Genomic DNA, 20532 nt, shown 5'->3' on the forward strand with positions numbered 1-20532 from the left:
AGTAGTCCTTAAATTGTAAAACCGGCAGTCACTTGTCTGTGCTCTGTATTCATCCAAAGAAACTTCAAACAGTGCTGATCTGAACCAAGCACTTCTTTTTTGTTTTTGTCTCCAGATGTTCATTGAAGAGCTGATGCAGCGAGCAAAGACCCTCTGAAGCAAAGGCCAGGTCTCGACGTTGCGCGCGATGCACTGCCCACTGCCGTCTGCCTACTCGCTTCGAGAGGACATCTTGTCAAACCACTCGTCCCTCCCGGCTACCGCTTAGCCCCAAGCGAGCATTCCGTTGAGCATTTGCACTTCTCGCCGCTTCCTGTCGGAATCTCGGCGGGTGACGAGCTTGCGGCCTAGTACTTGGAAGGCAACCTCCAAGCAACCATTAGGACACCTTCAGGCAACCATCGGGTCACAAGTCACACCTCTGGAAAGGAGCCTTCAGGTCACCTTCAGGCAATCTTCAGGTCATACCAGGAAGGCAACCTTGCCCGTCCTAGTTGTGCCTTGCCCATGGCCTCGAGGCCAAAGTTTGGAGACGTCCCGACGCCGGACTGCACTCAGAATCATAAGGGCGTGTTGCATGCACTCGCCTTCGCGTTGACAAAAAACTTGTTTTTGTTCGCTCTAGAGAGATCTCATCTATGTCGTTTCTACGCATCAATGCTATCCTCGGTTGTGCAAGCGCCGTGCAAGTGCCAGGCGGCATGTGAATTCATTGCACGACACATGCTTCTCCGTGCGAGGGTACAACTAGGGCCACCAAATAAGCTACGCTTAACGCGTCGGCACTTGCTTCCCCGACTGTCTTGCGGGTGTTGCCATTTTGTTAACTAGGGCAGAGCGGGTGCGATCGGTGATATTTACGGCTCTAAAATTCGACTTTCTAAGATTTACATGCAGTATCGGGAAGCTCGGGCGGTAGCATTTCGCTCTGTCATGAACTGTTACAACATTTTTAGAGGACAGAAAAGTGTTTTCCTCGATTTCAGATGGAGCTTCAGACAACTGGCAACGATTGTTTTAACTAGCAAGATGGCCGATCTGTCGTCACACTGAAGCGTGGCTTATTTAGCGGCTGTATGTACAACTTTCTTCCTGCCATGGAGGGAGAGGTGCTACACCGCAAGTCCACTGGGCATTCCTAGCCTCCATGTTGGTGCACTCATTGCACATCCCACTAACACCGCCTAAGTAAGAGAAGACCCGGTCTCTCTTTCTTGGCTTCCATAAAACGTTGTTTGTCCAACCTGTGTGCCGAATTATATCGCAGTAAGACGACGCCGCGACTCAAAAGTGCAGGATTTCTCTCGTAAAAGTGTTGTCGGTACCTATCCTCAACTATAGTGTTTCGAAGGATGGCCATGTGCCGGGTGAACTGCAACGGAAGCTGTCGCCATTTTGGTGTGGCTGCGCTTCGCTCGACGTCCGTTTTACTCATTCGCGACTAACGCCGCTGCGGCACTATGTGCCTGAATTGTGTCTCTGACCAGTGCGTTTACTGCAACCTCAAAAGTGGTTTCTCAGATTCTGCCCAACGACGTCGCAGAAGTGGCACGGAGCCGAAGGTGAAAGCAGAGCCCTTTATACTGGGAGAATTTGGCATTCCTTTGAAGATGCTGACAATCCAGCAACCACAGCTGGAAGTAAGGCAACCAGGAGATGGCGTCTTGCCTCCGCCATTTTGTGTTATCGAATTTCGAACCCACTCTGGATTAGGTACGCGAGGTATGCTGTGACCCACCATTGTATTAAGAGTGTTTATCGCTAATGTAAGTGTTTTTGGTGCTGCTCACATTTTCAGAAGCTCAAACTTACTTATCTGCTACGATCTCTTAAAATTATATGAGCTTAAACTTATTCCTTTTTTGTGAAAAGAGAATTTTAAATACTTTGATTTTGGGTCTCAAAAATGATCACCGCTAAAATTCAGTGCCATGACGGGCGCCATCTAGGAGAGGCACTGCGAACCCTTGCGCTCATTCGCCTGATTAACTTTTTGTTTGAGAAAACCTAATTATGTTTCAAACTAAAAAAAAATGAAGCTTATTTTTGAAGATCAATAAAGGATGGTTAAACATATAAAATAGAGCAAAAAAGACAAGGACAAGAAATATACAGGACAAGCGCTTGTCCTTGTCTTTTTTGTGTTATTTTATATGTTTAACTAAGATGAACCAACTAGCCCAACAACGTACCTTACTAAATAAAGGATGGCCAGTGCTTAAATACAGTGACCAATTGCAGGTATGAAAATATGTCGGAGTACAAAAAATTGTGTTAAACAACTACTAACCGCACATTTGGACTAGCGCACGTAAGTAGAGTGGCCAAAAGCAAAATCCTCCATTTTGTGTTATCATAAAGTCGGCTTGTTTTAGTGGGCGATAGGCTCCGCCCGTCGGTTAAACTCTACCAGTATATAGGGCTCTGAGTGGAGGTAACGGACACCCGTTCTATTGCGGGTCACCGTCCAGCTTGGCAGTTCACGGAAGCTTGATAAATAGCCAAAAGTGATGATGACAACAACACTCACTTTCACTCGCGTGTTTTGCCAAAACTTCCATGACCAATCGCCGGGATTACGACATCAGACGGCTTAGCACGCCAGCGACGCAGTTTGTGGCCATTTCGATACCACTTTCAATGCATGGATGGTGCAGGACACAAGTTTCTGCATAGATTGATGAATGCTAATGGCTGTACCCCTTATAACGGGCGGTAGCTTGCGCCACCTAGCCTAGAAACCGGCGGCCGAAGAAGCGTTCAAGGCACTGCGGCGGCACTGTCGCTCGTCCACTTTGATGGCAGACGTCGAAAAAGGGGACTCCCTCCACTCCCTTGTGGAGCACCGTCGGTTGGCACGCCGAGCACTCTTTTGAGGCACTGCTACATAACTCGACCGCGTGATCTCATAGAATGCGATTCTAGGTCCATCGTCGGAGAGATGGTTGTGTAGTTGCACCATTCTTGTCGTTCTTTTTCAGATGGTGCGATTGTTTGTTGGCGGCCACTTGGCCACGTGGCTCGCTCGTTCGTTAAGAGTCGGTATTGATGGTGCACAAAATATATGCTCCCCCTCGTGGAAGCTGAGTTGAAGTTGAATACGGGGGTATTGCGATGTTGGTACTATGCCACAGGCTGGAACTTTCTGACGAGCGGTGAATGGAAGGCCGACCGTGATGTTTTTACTAATAGTTAGTGTACCAGTTTTTTTTCTTGTAGTCGCCGGCTCGAGTAGAATTTCCGGGACTGATGCCTTAGTGCTTTACGTACAAGTTATAGGCTCTCGTCGCAAACAACTTTTACATTCTAGTACAGCTCGGTAGACCTTTTCGGAAATGCGTAGTGCCCCCAACCCCCCCCCCCCCCCCCCAACGCGTGGCAACGTTCTGATGTACGGCACATAGGACTATTCAGAATTGAAGGTGAAGTTGACGTTGGTTTTACATTTTGCGATTTCAGAATGCGGAGAAGGTAGAAAAAAAGCAAAACAACATGTGCGATGACTTTCTCCTGTGTTTGCTTTATTTTTGTGCGTTCCGAGCTCGTAACATAAAAGGGACATAATTATGCCTCTTCGAGGATATAGGGCGTTTTTACCGACTTAATTTTGTCCATTTTGTTGTTACGAGCTGTCCAGCACATGCTGAAGGCGGGTCTTCCAGAGATTCACAAAACGCCCCCAAATCAAGAGTGCACAAAAGCTTGCAAGTTTCATCACGCCTTTCTTTTTTTGACAAATAAAACATTTTCTCATTCACTCACTCCAACAACAAAATGGCGGATTGATGTCATGTGAAAACGCCCTATACGAAGTGGTGAGGTCGGCACAAGCCCTAGTTTCCCTTGCCGCGAGGTCTTCTGAGATTTTTCGGAAAGGTCCATTACCTTGACTGTAAATCTTTGCATCAGCTCGAAATGTGGAGTGATCGAAGGTGGTTCATTGAACGTCGATACCAAGGTGGTCATTTTGGGTAGCCGATTTCATTTGTTTCTTTTCAGTGTATGTGAAAGCAAAGGATGATGCACACAACATAGCGGGGTTGGCATCGTCAAGCAATTGGCATTTTTTACTGTCTTACTCTTTCAAGTGAGTGTCTGTAATCTAAACAAAGATAATGAAGAAAGTATTTATTATCCGAGATGCCCAACAAATATTGGTATTGGTCAGTATTCTGTCGGAGAAAAACGTGAAAATGTACCGACATGTTCAGACTAAGTGCATCGTGCAGTGAACATTGCCCGCTTTCTACTTTTTCTTGCTTTCATCTCTCACATTCCCTTCTTCCCGCTCTCCCAAGAACTTTGTGGAAAATCAGTTTTTAAGCCACTTTTACTTGCAGCTATGCGAGGACAAATTATGATGTTAGCAAGGCCACCTGGGCTGGAGAATTGGAGATTATATGTTTACTGGGTGCTTCATTCGGTCACTCCACTACTTTCTAAATCTATGGGTTATTTATGCGGTTAGCAAAAGGCAAGTGTGTACAGCACTGTTTATGAAGATCTAGTATGCAACTTTTAGTACTTGCTTTAGCTTTGTTCTCAAATACCCCCCAAACTGTGCGACAAACAAATGATGAAAATCGCACGTCAAGTCGCTTTCACATTCGCTTTAAAAGTAAAAATGACGAGCCACTCGCTGGGAACTGTTATTGAGAGAAGTAGCATATCTGCACGACCTTCGACGCTTCCTTTTTTTCAAAATGATGGCGACCAAGGAATGGGGTACTTGTATTAAGGCATACTGCTTACATCAGGGTACTTAAAATTGTTTTAAGATATTACATCGCTGTTTCACCCTCGAAGTCGACCCACCCGCAGAAGCTCCGGTTGTTTTCATCTCCGTTTATTTATTTGCAAGGTCACCTACTTCACGCGCGACAATGTACAAAGGATGCCGGTTCATTATCCCACAGCAAAGACTGCGCTGCGGGAAATAAAAGTCTCTCTGCACCAAAGGCCTCGGCGTCGTCTCACTCGCCGACTAAAGTTTGGGGGGCTTCTTGAGGTACTCCGCGATGTCGATGAGGGGCTTGCCGAAGTCGATCTTGAGCCGCGTGCGTCCAAAGTAGTTGTTGAGCTCCTGCCAACGCTCCTTTGGCACGTGCTCGTCTTTGTGCATCAGTCCTGCGGCGACGTGGGATCGGCGAAACGTTGGTCACAGGGTGATGGAATGGCCCTGGCTAGAGCCACTTGGTAAGCTATGCTCAGAGTTGGAATTCTCTAAAAGTATGAGGAAACCATTTTTGGTAGACAAAATGCACATACTAAAGAATGTTTTGGCTCGTAGGTATGCGTCGACGGATGGCTCAAGCTCGCTAAGATAGACCTGGAAAAATGCTTTGCTTGAATGAGGGACGGTTGAGAAAATTTGGGAGTATGGGGAGGGAACCCGTGAGGGCACTGGGAAACGCCTGGGTTGCCCAGTTTGAGAGCCTGTGGCCGAGAATATTGACGATTCGTTCCCTACCGATTGTCTCGGGGCGCCGCCATTTTGTTGCCTGTGGCAGAGAGGGTGTGAAAAGCGTTTCCTGCAATATCAGATGAAGCTTTGGGCAACTGGCAACAAACAAGGTAGTGTCGCCACCCTGAAGCATAGCCTACTTAGTGGCTTAAGCTCGTCCCATTAACACTACAGGGTGCCCATATCTGTCGCAATAAGTTGGGTGTATTTTGTGTGCCCGTAAGCACGGAGTACACCCAACTTTGACCTTTCGAAAAGCCTCCGACACTCCTTCTTTTAGAGCGCAGCTCTTAGGTGCCCGTTTCTGGGTTTCGCGGCATTGCCATCGGCGTCAACGTGACCCGTTAAATTTAGCGGGAAAATTGATGTCACGTGACCTCAACACCAATTTAATTTCCTGCTAAATTTAGTGGGGAAAATGATGTCACATGTCTTAGTGTTACGTCACCTATGAAAAAATTCAGTTTCTCCGCTACATTAGGCGGCAAAATTCACGTCACGCGACCTCAACAGCAATTCAATTCCCCGCTAAATTTAGTGGGGAAAGGGGAGCTTGAAGAGGAGCAGGGGAGGAGGATGGGCATACCCTCCCCCCCTCCTCAAGAGCTGCACTCTAATTTCAGGTTACAGAGATTTGTAAACAGCTTTCATTTTTTTTTTTTCTTGGCAAAGCCGTACAACAGGGATCTTCAATCTTTTTGATCCCGGTGAATAGGTACTATAGTTGGCGACAAGTTGAGAGTTTCGTGGAAGCTCTCTTTACCCCTTTCCACTTCAGCAAAGCGTACACTGGAGAGGAGGTTGCCTCCTCTCCAGCATTCGTTCTGCTAAATTGGAAAGAGGTGCGAGTTTCCCCTGATTGCTTAACCTGTCCCCGACTAGAATCTGCTTTTAATTACTGCTGAGAACCGCACTCAGTCACAAATCGAATAAGGTTGCATACGCTAGTCCAGAGAGCGCAAGTGAATCAAATGTGTCGCTATGCCTCTTGTAAACAATACGTACACTCCATTTTTTTACTAACCCTCAAAGCACGATAGCCATCTGATCCTAAGTGTGCAGCTTCCATTGTCGGTTACGCCAACTGCACCACAGTCTAGAAAGACTGGTGCAGTTGTGGACTTTAGTTGTGGACTCCACGAATGGACGTGTACTAGGACTCAAAGAGTTGGGGGGATACCTAAAGGCTGATGTGCACATTTGCATTTCAGTGCGACTAGGCGCGTTGTGACCACCTCCGAATGCTTACAACGAGATGGCACAATGGCACCATCTATTGAATAGCCTTGGAACACTTCTGATCTGCGTATATTTCCAAATTTTTTACACATCGTTCTTTCACGGTGGGCTCAAACTCTAACAATGTTATTGTCTAGTTATTCGCAGACCACATGAGAGGGCTACCGACAGATGGCGCCAGCGTGTCGTCGTAAGCAGCTGCAAGCAGCAGGAAAGGTGATCGATCGCGCTCAAAGGCAAGTGCGCAAACCAGCCTTCGGTGGCCAGTACGGTGCGTAGGCTCGGCGGGGCCGCGTCAGCTGCACTCACCCGTCCTCTGCGCCTCATACACCAGCCTTCCGACGAGCCTGTGCTGCTTCAGGCACAGTCCTGTGACCGAGGTTGGCAGCAGGTTGCCCTTGGAGTCCACAAACTGGCTCAGGATGAGCACGTCCTGGAGAGAGACGGTTCCACGGGATACTTGAGCCTTCCAGCATCCCCAAATGGTCCTCAAAGCAATTCCGCCAAATCCTTCCCAAAATCTAAAATTCGGCGCTTCGACGTATTTTGTTGATTTTTTCTCTGAATGCGCATGCCATCTGCCTTATTTAATGGACGAAATTCCACGACAGACCTCTTTTCTTTAGTAAGCGGAAATCGACGGAGATGTTGGCGCTGTCTTTGCACTACCCGCTATTTCAAACTTCCTACGATTTCCAAACCTCCAAACTTGCCACGTTTTCAAATGGCAACCGGCCGTCTAAAATTCCAGGGGTTTCTTTCTACTTCCTTATAGAGCCAAAGGTATGCTTCTAAATTTTAATGGCACGTATAATACAACTGCCTCGATCCCTGGGTCTATCTTGCCGCATTGCTAAATGTTCAGGATACAGGAAGTGCATCTATCTGTCGCTCATCAAGGGAGAGCTCATGGGACAAGCCACTGTGCGAGAGATACGTAGTATGCCATAAAAGTCACCGACAGGATAAGCACGGCAAAGACGTCTTTCGCTTGCCCCGCCTCCAGCCCGAGATTCCTTTCGTGACGCTTGGGTGTTTCGTGAGCTCCTGGAAGCATGTCAAAAATCAACGAGCACGCGCTGCAGGCCAGGCATCCCAAAGACACGCCCTGCCGGCCTCCGTCGTGACCCAAGAGGGATAAGGGGCTTTAACTCTGTGTGCAGGCTTCACTTTAGCCCAAAAGCAAAATTTAGAAGTTTTCAGTGCCAAGCCGACGAAGGCATCTGGCTGCTTTGGCGGAGGACCGAGGATTAATTAGGACTGCTCGGGGATATCTGGAAGTGCGACCGAAATCCCCGCAACGGGCCTCCGTCGGATTGGGGGGCACCTCGGTCAGGATTCGAACCTGCCACCCACCGAGGGGGCCGCTTGACTTTACCGCAGAGAGTACCTCTTTGGCATGAAATCTAACTTCCGTGCGTTTTGGCCGATCGAAAGAATATTTGAAATCTGAAGTCGTCTGTCATTTTTTTCTTCTATTGTCCTGGGTCTTGAGTACGCCAGGTTGCTCGCATTTTCACCCTTTCTTCAAATGACAATGTTCCAATTTCTGTGTATACAAGAGCGGCAGAGCGTCGCCCCCTCTTGGTAAACATCTTTTTTTACGGATCTAGAATCTTTTTTAGAGAGAAAATATGTACCCAAAAGCTCAAATTGTATTCTCGAGAAGTTAACCCGTTTCAATCGAAGTGACGAGCACGCTGAAGATTAAATTGATTTCCCGTAAAAGTAATCTCGAAAGAATACCACTTGCAGATATGTCGACTGTAGTCTCCTGCCGAATATAGCCTACATGTGCGAGTGCTCGCCAGCCTCCTAAAGCAAGAGTCGAGGTGGACTGTTTCACATTCTTGAACTCTGGTGCACAGCAATTGCTGGCATAGTACCCGGGAAATAACAATACTAGTCTAGCTGTCGCAAAGGGTGTTCTGGCCACTTGGGAGCAAAGTGACGACTACAATCTGATCACTACACTTGTTTTCACCTAAAAAAAAAATCATTTTGGCGTTCGAAGCGTGGAAGTCTTGATAAGATGATGCGTATCTAATGTAAAATGCACCTACATGTATCTTGATTCTCTACTTAAAAGAGGGAATTAGTAATGATCCGCGATGGAGCCGGACTGTTTTTGCTACGGTTCTCGAGGTGAAAACGAGTATGGTTGGTTTTGAAATTACACGCTCTCGTGCGGAATGGCTCGCATCTGCGGAGGCTTTACATTGTGTGAAGTCAAATGGGCGGTGCTTACGTTGCAGTCAGAATCCTTCATTTTCGGAATAATTAATGCTGCGCGGTGGAAAATTGGGTTATAGGATTCCCAGTATAAAACAATGTGTGCCATTACAAACGAGAGGGAAGAAGCTTCTTTGAATTAACCTGGAAACTAGAGACAAACCACATTAAAAAGATACCTCAATGAAATTCGAAATATACCCATCGGTTCAGAAATAGGCTGAAAATGACCCACAATATCCATAAAGGACAATCACACGTTTGTATTTTGAGCCCGATGGCTGTATTTTTCGTTATAAACGGCCCACTCTGGCAAGTGCTTAGAGAGCACGTCACATCCGAAGCAATCGTGACATAGTTTGTCTCGGGATGAGCGCTGCAGCAAGGCTGACGTCATTGGGATGCCCTAGCCGTTCTAGCTACCGAAGCGGTAGAAGCACACCGATGATCGGGGCACCGCAACTAACCGCAAATCTGCTTTTGTGTGAATTTTGAGTGACGGGTTAATCTTCTATAATTTTGTAGAGGGAGAATAGCGATGTCTGGGCCCCACAAAAGAGAGTCCAGTTAAGTGGGGAGTTCCTCCCTCCCCTCTTCTCATGTGATGGCCATAGAGCTGTCGGGATGACATCAGGTTCAGGCGAGACAGGTTGGATGGATGGATGGGATGGATAGTAAAGGCTGTACCCTTTCTAACGGGCGGCAGCTTGAGCCACCTAACCTAACATTCATCATCCCTTCTTTTTTTTTAAATTTGTACAAATTTTGTTCTAACACAACCCTCCTCCCTTTAAAGTGTTCCCATTGCTTATATTTTTATCTCTATTTTCACCCCTCCCTAGATCTTTTCCACCAATCTTCCAAACACCTCTTAGTTACCGCAATCTTTCGCTGTGCATTCGTCCATCCATGTCTGCAAATCCCAGTGCCCCCTTCAAACCCATAGATTGCATATGTCGCATTGAGTGTCTACTTCCTGGAATTTATCCCTATATGTTTTCATTTTAGCAGCCCCATTCTAGTTTCAAACAGCAATGAGCTCCTTAAAGGGGTTATGACACGCCAAAAATAAAATATTACATTACTATTCAGCTAGGACCCATTGTATGTTCCTATAATCCTGCTAAATTTGTTTTAAAAAAGGCGCGATAATTTCGTGGATAAATCGATTTATATGCGGACCCCTCGGAGGGGCAGATCCAGGCGGACCTGGAGGCTGATGACGTAGCCAGCCTCCAGCATGGTGTCTACTTGCACGCACTCACAGACTCGGCTCTTCTTGGCATATCAACTCTCAGCTTCCTCGTTTACCTTCCACGTTTCCAGCATCCGGTCTGTGACGATTACGTCTACGGCATCGATCGCCTTGTCGAAGTGTTCGACATTGATCGCAGCAGCGATGAGAGTGATTGCTATCCAGAGATGTTGGAAGCTGTTCATTTTGACTGCGACCCGCTGGCGACGAGCTCCAGCGACGACGAGTTCGCCGTGGTCACTGTCGTCCGGGAATATCTCGCAGGCGCATGCAGGGTAGAAGGTCAACCGGCCAGGGGGCGAGAGCGAGAATAGCTTACAGTTTACCGAGCTGTTTGAGCGGTTTTGTTCGTACCGCGACGAAAAGAGCTTGGGCGATTATGGGGCGCCTAGAATGAGAGAGTGTTCATGGTCACGTGGTTTATGGACACCATGGTGTGACTAACTTGAGCAGTGTTGCCTGGTCGCCAGATGAAAATAATAAAAATTTGTAAATTGAATATTGCAATTATCAGAGCTCTAAAAATTGCATAACTTGGTGTATATACTAAGTAGCCTATGAGCATTCCATTTCAAGAATAATCTATCCGTTTAATTTTCGTGTCATAACCCCTTTAATGAATTATCATACAACTGTTCCTTCTTTATTTCTTGTTTTTGTGCCCTGTATATCGTTAAAACTGATTTCCCTTGCATTCTCTCTTCCCACAACTTCCTCTCAGTTTCCTTTATTCCCTTTTCTACTGATATACTCTGATCGGCCCCATCTCGTTGATTGTATTTAGACCTCAGCTTTCGGATTCGGTTTGTCCACTTAGTGTTTAGACTTTTCATATGTACACTTTCCCTGCCCACCTTGACCGGTATCGTCACTATCTGTCAAGGTTCCTAGACGGGCATTACAAACGAGGCTTCAGCAACATTGACCAGGTGCTCTTTGCTAATAGTTTAATTCGTTTTAGAATTCTTTTTCGTGTCTTTTTCAGCAAGAGAGTGGTGTGTCTGATGTGATACTGCTACCTTGAACTCGAATAGACCAAGAAATAAGCGCCGAAATTTCGTTGTAGTATCTGTTTAAAAAGAACAAGTTTTGGATTTATTTTGCACGTCTTCTTTTAGGCAGATATGGATAGAGAAGAATAACCTTTATCGGCTCAGGACGAGATGTAGGACAAACTCGAAAGAGTAAAGCTATACGCACTCCGGAGTGCGCTTCGGACGGAAATGGCTATACGCACTCCGCTTTTCTCGTATAAAAAGAGTGGACACAACGAGTTTCCTAAGCGGTGCCATGGCGTAGTGGTTAGGGTGTCCGCTTCATACGCAAGTGGACGCGGGTTCGATCCGCGGTGGGCCTACGTTTTTTTTTCTTTTTTTTTCTAAACATTTTGTTTTGTTGAGGCATTTGGCGATATTTACGACATTTCCTTTTTTTGCAATGAACAGTAAAAAAAAAAAAAAAAAAAAAAATCGAATGTTGTCGAGAAACTTTGCAGAACTAAATGGTATCGGACTCCCTTTCCGGAGGTGCGATCGGGGACAGCGGGGCTTGGATTGCCGGCTGGACGCCGCGAAGCGGCGTGTACTGGTTACGCTTATAGCATCCTCGATCATCCGCACCGGTGCGCACCGGGGCACTGAGGTGCGCCCCTTCATCTTCGATCAAGTTCACCGGTGCGCACCGTACGTCCTCGATCAACGAAGCGCACCCTCCCGGTGCGGCTTTTCGTTGCCCCAACGTGCACCAAGAAAATCGGCGGTGCGCCGGGGTGCAGTCCCATCAGGCATTGCGGCCGGGAGCGGGAATCGAGAAGATGGCGGGAGTAGCAGACGCGCAGACTATCGAGATGGCGATCTTGCAAAAACGAACACGCCTTGCAGCTGCACTAGATGATTTCCTCGGGTCTTCTGACGGCGAGACGACGAGCTTCTCACCATCGCCGCGATTACTGGCGATTGCTGCGGTGGCAAGGAGCGCCCGAAAAGCACGAACTTCGTGGAAAGCGGCGCGAGGCGTTTCGATGACAGCGAGGTACGGTATTATCTGTATTATCTGGCGTTTCGTTTTCTTGAACCAATAATGATGGCCAACATATACATGTGGAATTGTCACCCGCTTCGTGAACCCATCGACAATCACGTCCACGATGTTTATTTCTGTGGGACCGTCAAATCCGCGAGTAAAGAAATAAAAGAAATTGACAGCAGACGGGCATCGTGCGCTGACCTACGCAAGAAAAAACGAACAAAACGCGAAGTGACGCAAGGTGGAGCTCGCCGCGGTGCACCGGCGCGGCGCAGTTTGTCCTCGATGTTGCACCGACATCGCGCTGCACGACCGAGGAGCGCTGTGCACTGTGCTGGTTTCAGGGCGATTCCGGTGCGAGTTGATCGAAGATGCTATTAGTAATTAGCAGCCGATACTGTCGCCGCGAAGCGGCGTGAACGCAGGCGGGGGGCTGTGTTAACGAGCGCCCCAGTGATTCACGCGCCGTTCGAAAAGGGTGGCCCGAGCCACAGTGAAATCATAACCAGTGGTCCCACTCAAGGCCACTTCCGGTAATCGCGCATACACAGCGCTCCTCAAGCCGGATGGCGACAACTGAAGTTGTAAAACAAAAACAAACAAAAAAAGAGGGTCAAAAAGAATCGCAATTGACTAAGTTGAGTGCATTAATGTTAATATTTTTAGAAAACATAGTAAACTAGGTAATAATGATAAACCAACATGGAAAGAAAAAATCGAGTAGTTACCGTTAGCTTCAAAAAGTTCATTGCCCTAACCGAAGCCATGTTTTTAAGCGTCGCCGGTCACGTTGTCGGCGTTGTCGGTGTTGCTGTTCTGCGGATTTCTCTTTCCTAGTACATTTCCCTTTCGGTTGGATCCTCGCTTGGCGTTTTAATGTCACGTGAGTTACCGAATCATGTGTTCTAAATGGGTCTGCCTACTAATGAATGTGTTCTAAATGGGCCTGCTCAGGCAAGAAGCCAAAAAGCCGGGGACTCACTTCGCCGTTCGAGATTCTGGGATTCCGCTTCAAGTTCGTTGCCGGTGAGTGCAAACATTTTAAAGTGCTCGTGCTGTCCTTCGCGTCAGGCCATGGCACGATCGTCTTTTGTCCCACGCAGTGTATGTGACTCGGTTAATTTCTTAGTCGTTGTACGTCGGACGTGACTTGTAAAACGGTCAAACGCAATGAATTGCTTGTTCACGCGCAACCTCCACGTATCGAAGCTTGCACACCACTTTATTGGAAAAATATAAATATCGTGGCAAATGACGCGGATCAGGACCGAACCTGGGGTTTGCTAATCTGTAAAATTATAAAAGAGAAGTTGGCACCATTGCACAAGATTTAAAAAACAAAAAAAAAAAACACGCAACATTATAAAAAGTGAATTTACGAGTTGTTATATATTTGCAAACAGGCTAAGCAAGTTGACTGGGCACATTGAACATAATTCAGAATTAAATAGTCAGATGGATGTCCCTTGAAGGGAATTAGCAGAAGGCACCTCTAAAAAAGTGTTGCTCAAACATGCCAATTTCCTGGACTCAGACCTGTCTTCTCTCTCTCCTCAGGATACCTTGTGGGTATGGCAGCATCTGGCACCTGTCGTCCAGCATGCGTCGAGACCCCTCCTCCGCCCGTCAAGCTCCAGACATTATTTATCTCCGCTTGGCACGTCATGCAGTAAGACCCACAGTACTTATCTAATTTATAAGTATAAGCAGGGACAGATCCAAGGGGGGGCGACGGGGGCAGCCGCCCCCCCCCCCCCCCCCCCCCCTTAAACAAAGTCGACCCCCCCCCTCCCCCCTTCTCGGAGGGCAATTTGACATGGCTGGACCCCCCGGTGCACACGAAAGAAGGGGAGAATAGCATCCTTACAAATTTTCACCCCCCCCCCCCCCCAAACGGAGTTCTGGATCTGCCCCTAAGTATAAGGTGTGTCTCACTTCGTCCATTCACTGTATGCTGTTACTTTCTTGTTCCAGTACGATGGTTCCTCGGAGAATCACAGAGAATACCACGAGGGCGACAAACGTGTGGAGGCAAGCTGCAAGGGCCGGACACCAGAGACAAGGACCATCAGTAACCAGGGGGATGAAGTGAGAAGACTCAAGAGGCAGCTCATCATCTGGGCCGCAAGAAGAAAATCTGAGACCGTACGCTGGGAAATTTGTCGACCTCATCCTTGGGTGGCATGAACATTTTCTGGTCATATTCGTACGTGAGGTGAACTGTTACTGGAACTAGGTTGACTCATCCTTCTGCAGCTTACAGGGCATTACCAAAGCTACGGCACCAACGAGACAACCGGAACATTTGGCTGAGGGACGGGACAACATATTGTGGGAGTATACTCCTCCTACGGAGAGCTCTCACAATACTTGCTTCGTTGCTCTGATTAGCTCCAAAGGGCGGCAGTGCTTTTTTTTTGTAAAATTAGGCTGAAACAGATTATAGCTGTAATAGGGCCACCGAAATTGACATTGCGGCATAACATTCCTCATGAGGGTTCTGGCATCTATTCTATGATCTCTTATGCAATTATGAATGTCGCAGCCACAATTGGTCACTTGACAATAATCTGCAACTCGTCATATGACAAACTGCGTAAATGGTTGGGTAAGTGCAGTAAAGGTAGTTCTGCATATCTGGGAAAAAACAGTGGCTGGGAGGGCTCTAGCTCTTCATCACAATCTGTCTTAGGGAGGGCTGTCTCGAAAACCTCTTTCAAGTCATTAGTCTGAAAGCGAGTTTCTGGGATACCACTGACGCATAGTAGTTTACGGCATCTATGAGACACTTGAGAAGAAAAACCTTGTGGAGTTGCAAGCTGCGAACCAGGTTGCAAACTGTGAGGATGACTTAGATCAAGTCCTGTTTTGTACGAGTGGTCTCAGCATTTGGCATGCAAGCTGTGGAGCAGTTCTGGTAATTGTAACTTCAAGCTCCTGAATATTGGAGCTATTCCCATCAGCACGACAACCACAGCTGGTTTTCGTGCCAGTAGACCTCGTTCTGAAGTCACCGGAAGAAAACAACGGTAATTAGTTGCTGCCATCATGTTGTGTTAGCTAGTGGTCAAGAACAAGATTTTTTCTCTTGAGCTTGGGCGAAGTGTTCTTCAATTAGTTTTCTCAAAGCCCCTTTGACACACAATGGCACACATAACCTAGCTCAGAGGACACCCTACCTGTTAGTAGTGTTTCCAGTTTGTGCTAAATCACGAAAAGAGCCCTTGAAGAATAAGGTAGTGTGAAAAAGGAAATTTTTTAATTCCTCATGCCGGAGATTCCCATTGCTGGAGTTTGAATAGGAACAAGCTGTGGTCTGCGCTGTTAAAAGCCTTTCTGAAGTCTAACTGGACGATCTTGCACGGAATTCGGTTGTCGAGGCTGGTGCTGAGTGCATGAGTTTCGGAAGCTGCAAGGGCCGATTCGCAGCTCCTGCCGGGCGGAAACCATGTTGGCGGGGGCTCCATTGTTTGGTTTAGCCATCGCAAGCCTTCGGACGGAGAACGTCGTAGCAGTTGTCTGTGTCGCGAACTCAAGCGGAGTTTAGATAAAGTTATATGTGCCAGAACTAGTCCTGGGTACTGTCTCTCCTCAACGTCGGGGCCCGACGTTGAGGAGAGACAGTACCCAGGACTAGTTCTGGCACATATAACTTTATCTAAACTCCGCTTGAGTTCGCGACACAGACAACTGCTACGACGTTCTCCGTCCGAAGGCTTGCGATGGCTAAACCGCCCTTTTTTGCTGTCCCTCTTCTTTGTCCTCTTTTCCTCCCCTGGCCGCGAGGCGAGGATTCTTTGTAATCTGGCCACGGTGGGACACACACCCACACACACGGGTGCCCGCACGCACAGCACCGAATGAGTTGGTAATACACTCCGTCACAGGTGGATGTTAGACTTGAGGGACCGTGTCCCTTTTTGAGAGGCGTTACTGACTCAACTTTCCAGGATTTAGGAACAGAGCTGTGGGAGAGAAAATCGTTGAAGAGGCGAGTGAGGACGGGGGACATACGGCCAGCACAGGATTTATGCAATGCAGGGTGGAAGCTGTGTGGTCCAGGGCGTTGAGAGGAGTTGACACAGGCGAGGGCTTCGTAGGTTTCACTTTGAAGAATGACTATGGAAGAGAGCGTGATTGCTGGTGTGGCCTTGATTGGCTGAGTTGTGGGTTGGGTGGGACAAAGGTTAGGTGCGGTAGGGTCAAGTAATGCTACAGCCTGAGAAAAGTGGTAAGAGAAGAGCTCTGCTATGTTGTCAAGATTACAATAGGGCCTGCCGTGATGTGTGAAGACCGGCGCATGGAACATTTTTTTTTTATAGTGAAAACATGCCCAAGAGTTTGGGCTGGCAGGTTGCTTTTGCTCTTAGTTGGTAGGTAATCGTTATGGGAAATATGGATGAGATGCTTGACTTCGGTACGTGCCTGGTGAGCTTGGTTAAGATTAGTGGGATTTAGAGGCACTTTTTTGAATAGTCGGTGTTTACGTCTGATTAAGACTGCAATCTCCTTTGTCATCCATGGAAGGCTGCCGAGCCTCCTGTTGATCCTTAAGGCCTGTTCACACTCTTGCGACCGAGTACGACTGAGAGAGACAAGATCTCTTAAAACTTCTTAAATGTTTTTAGAATGAGGGAACACACTGGCATTGTGGCGCCATCTATGCGGTGACCCTGGAACTGCATTTCACAAGAGCGAAGGTTTTGCGGGATTTCCGAAGTCAAATGTGCGTAATACCCATAGAAAGGCTCGTTTATAACATTGACAAAAGTTTTCCGAGCCAAAAAAAAAAAGATAATGCGCGAGAAATAAAAAAAAAAATATACCGGACCGCCGAGTTTACATTACTTCCCAATAGATGGCGCCAGTGTGTTTTCTGGTTTAAGAAGTTTTAAGGAACCCAGGTTTAAGAGGTCGCAAGACTGTGAACGGGCCTTTAGGGTGAACACTTTTGTGCTGAATTGCTGATATGTTGAGTGAGAGGTTGTCGGCCTCGTCAGCCGATGGGTGATCAAACACGATGAACCAGGGAGCGAGGTGGATGACCTAATTGAGATGAGGGAAATCGGTGTTTTAGAACTGCTGGAATTTCTTGGCTTGATGACCTCGCTTAGGGCAATGAATATTGGTGAGGAGAGCACTGCGATCACTGCCTGGTAGGCTGGATTTCGCTGTGCAGCGGTAGGATAAGGTGGGATTATTGGTGCGGATGAGGTCGAGGAATGTAGCGTTGCTGTTTTGAGAAATGAAGAATGAGGTGTCATGAAGTTAGGTGACGCCAGCAGTTTCCAATACGTCTTACAGCATGTCATCAAGTGGATCAGATGAACAGTGCAGAGAACTTGCTGGGGTCGACGCGCTGTAGGCTCTTTTCGAGGAGGGCGTACGATTGTTCACGGAGGGAGGGTGGGCGGGCAGTAGGCAGACACCAGAAGCTTTCCATGTTTACAAAATACCTCGACAAAGATGGCTTCTAGACCCGGAGGGGTGAGGTGGTCAAAACGTTGGCAGGGCAGGTGTTATGGCATAGCGAGGACGGACTCCTTCGCCCCAAGGAGGGACAGTCTTGCTGGAATAAAGAGAATTGTGCGAGATTGATTGATTCCCCATTAATTACCCACCGAAGACAGGCGTCCAGCCATGTCTCGCACACAGCGAATATTGTATTCGGGAAAGATTACTTCAGCGCTTTAAAGTCAGGAAGGTTGTTTTTTAGGAAGCAAACGTTGGAAAACCAAACGGGATTGGAGTCTGTAGACTCCGATCGCGCACTTTTCACACGACAACTATGCCAAACGCGGAGTTGTCATGCGAACGGTGAACGCTGCCGATGTCGCGCGCCGGAGGCGGGTCGGAGAACTACTTGGTAGAGTTGGCGATGATGGTGGGGTACACAGGGGCTCCGTGCTGCTTAGGGGATGGAAAGAGGTCATCAGCCAGGGGTGCGAGCTGGCACGCCGCACAGAGCCACGCGGTTGATAATGAGGAGAGGCGTCTAACAAAGCGAGAGATACATCTTCACATTTCTGGTGGAACCACAAATCATAAACGTCGCATTGGAGAGTGGCGGCCTTGTCGACAGACAGGAAACAGCAGGGGCAGGTGGGACGTGAGCCGGAGTTTGAAGGTACACCCGTGAGCGATATGAAGGTGAACAGCCCGCTTCTTGTTCTTGACGCTCCTGCAAGTTTTGGAACAAGCTCTGTTCCAGAAGAGGGCTAGAACGCAAAGTTTAGACCCCAAGCCACATACTATTTGAGACGTTGAGAGTTAATATAGCTTTAGAGAGCCGTGAAATGGGCAAGAATCCAGGTAAGGTGTTCACTTTCATATTGCCGGCGGGTGTGCTTCACCAGTGATCAGCAATAACGAGATTAGGTGAGGTTGTTGGCGAGGGCGATGAGTGAAGAATGCTCAGCCAGGAGGTTGCTTCATGGACGACAATGTTCAATGGTGACGCTGCAGTCAGAAAGTGGCATTCTAGGTGCTTACGGTTTGTCGATGATAGGTGATATTTTTGTTGAAGGGCCAGTAGCCCCGTTAGGCAGATCAGGTGACTGAGAGTTGTAAAGGTGCGCTGTCATTGAACCTAACAGCTAAACATTGTGCTGAAGAAATTGACTGGCTAAATCCAACATATCTCATAGAAAACTGACCAGGGCGGCAATGTTCGACATATGTCTTGTTTCTCCTAAGAAGTAATTAGGGAAGTGATGGAAGTGACGATATCGCGTCTGATTGGTCAGAGGCTCAAATGACGAAAGAGGGAACTTTCATAATTTGAGCCTCTAACCAATCAGACGCAATATCTTCACTTCCATCACTTCTGTTTCTTTTTAGGAGAAATGAAACATTTGTCGTCGAACATATATCCCCCAGGTGTGTTGAACATTCATCTTGGGGGGAAAGGACGGGCAGGTCAAATGCACTTCCAAGCACAGCTTTATTTACCACATTAGCCTGCAGTTACTGTTAAAGCAACTGGTTTGTAATCGCACTCGTTATGTAGAACTGTCGCGTCTGTGCAGTTTTTTCTTTTGCATGGTTTATGAATAGCTGTTTTGAAATACCTTTACCGCGACTTTACCTCTACCTTTTTAGACTATGTTTGTTGGTCCTAGGTTTATCGTTTTTTATGCACATAGCTTGAAGGCTAACATTCAACTTGTTTGTACTACCGTGTATGTTCGATAATACCCGTCAGCAACCGCATCATTGCATGTGCTGTTTGTAACATTTTCTTATAAATTGTACTACGTAGGGCGAAAATAAACATTTGCCTGCTTGAAATAACTCTTGTGTGAATAAATTACCTGTGATTGTCGTCCAGTGGTGCGCACGTCACAATAAAGCGAAAGCGCAACGCAAGCGGACGCGAGAACCGTAAACCGGGTACACAAAATGCCATGGGGGCCGCCATCTTGAAAACCAAAAGAACAAAAACGAAGCATAAAATGTGGTTAGTTACCCCATCCGTGGTGAGAGGGCGCTTTTACGAGTTAAAATAATTGTTTGAGGAACTTTCGCTCTTTTTTAATTATTAGATTATCAATATAATTTATATTGTGTGAGTAATATGTAATGAGTTTACTTCTAAATTGTACTTTTATTCACACAAGGCCCTCGATCACGTGGTTTGCGATTACCACAGGCTTATTCTACAGTGGGCAAACTGTGTATGATAAACTGTGGCCCGAGCGGCATGATCTCTCGGAGGAGTGCGTATAGCCATTTCCGCGCGAAGCGCACTCCGGAGTGCGTATAGCTTTACTCAATACGAAATGTGTTTGTCCTCTATCCCACATGGGGTGCTCGGCGGTGTCGTGTTTTCCCTCGTTGCGTGCCCGACTCACCGTGTACTTGAGGTTGGTGAGTCCCACCCTGCAAAGGGGGCAGGCCGACGTGTTGTGGCGTGGCTTGACGACGAGTCCCTTGCGCGGAGAGTCGACGTTGATGCCCTCGTAGATGGTCACGCCGTCCTCCTGCCGCTCCCGGACTGCAGCGGAGAGGGAGAAAGAACGGTAAGCGACGATCGAAGCCCCATCAAGAAACAAAGAGGAAGAACCTACTTTCTTTGACTCCCACTGCCGCCGTTGTCCGTAGCGATCTGGAAAACACCGTCGATCGCCAGGCGTACAGCAGCGAAACGGCATTGCAGCCTCTGGGTAGCGCCATTTTACAAGCAGTAAGTGCGTTCGATGTGTCAACCGGTGTCGACCCGACACCGCGGTCGTGTTCCAGAGTTCGCGCGAGCTCACTCAGAGTAAGGTTTTGTACCTTGTTGTTCGAAAAAGGCAACAAAGCCACCCACGTCCGG

At 47.6% G+C, this 20532-nt stretch overlaps 2 protein-coding genes across 3 annotated transcripts in view; one reads left to right on the forward strand and one right to left on the reverse strand.

Annotated features, from left to right (window-relative positions):
- Nucleotides 1–4960, forward strand: part of LOC8030627 (protein phosphatase 1 regulatory subunit 14B) — a 46118-nt gene extending 41158 nt beyond the window's left edge. For both annotated transcript variants that reach the window (XM_040502408.2, XM_029971484.4), the window contains exon 5: nt 116–4960. In XM_040502408.2, coding sequence (XP_040358342.1) covers nt 116–157 — 42 coding nt within the window. In that variant the 3' untranslated portion in view covers nt 158–4960. The remainder of the gene's footprint in view (nt 1–115) is intronic.
- Nucleotides 4831–20445, reverse strand: LOC8030626 (39S ribosomal protein S18a, mitochondrial). Its single transcript, XM_002402082.5, has 4 exons — nt 20285–20445; nt 20069–20211; nt 7013–7136; nt 4831–5127 (listed from the first exon to the last, which is right to left on the reverse strand). Exons 1-4 carry the CDS (start codon nt 20388–20390, stop codon nt 4985–4987), a joined length of 516 nt encoding a protein of 171 aa, XP_002402126.3. The 5' UTR covers nt 20391–20445; the 3' UTR covers nt 4831–4984.
- Nucleotides 20446–20532: the final 87 nt, after the last annotated feature.

The sequence above is a fragment of the Ixodes scapularis genome, unplaced genomic scaffold (assembly GCF_016920785.2).
Source record: "Ixodes scapularis isolate PalLabHiFi unplaced genomic scaffold, ASM1692078v2 PGA_scaffold10__122_contigs__length_95168666, whole genome shotgun sequence".
Classification (NCBI taxonomy): domain Eukaryota; kingdom Metazoa; phylum Arthropoda; class Arachnida; order Ixodida; family Ixodidae; genus Ixodes; species Ixodes scapularis.

Bases quoted from the DNA above. Each gene is read 5' to 3' on its own strand.
- LOC8030626 (XM_002402082.5), bottom strand. From the start codon at position 20,390: ATGGCGCTACCCAGAGGCTGCAATGCCGTTTCGCTGCTGTACGCCTGG. The intron at 7,137-20,068 runs GTGAGTCGGGCA...GTCTCTCTCCAG, and splicing joins TCACCAACCTCAAGTACACG to GACGTGCTCATCCTGAGCCA. The intron at 5,128-7,012 runs GTGAGTGCAGCT...ACGTCGCCGCAG, and splicing joins GTATGAGGCGCAGAGGACGG to GACTGATGCACAAAGACGAG.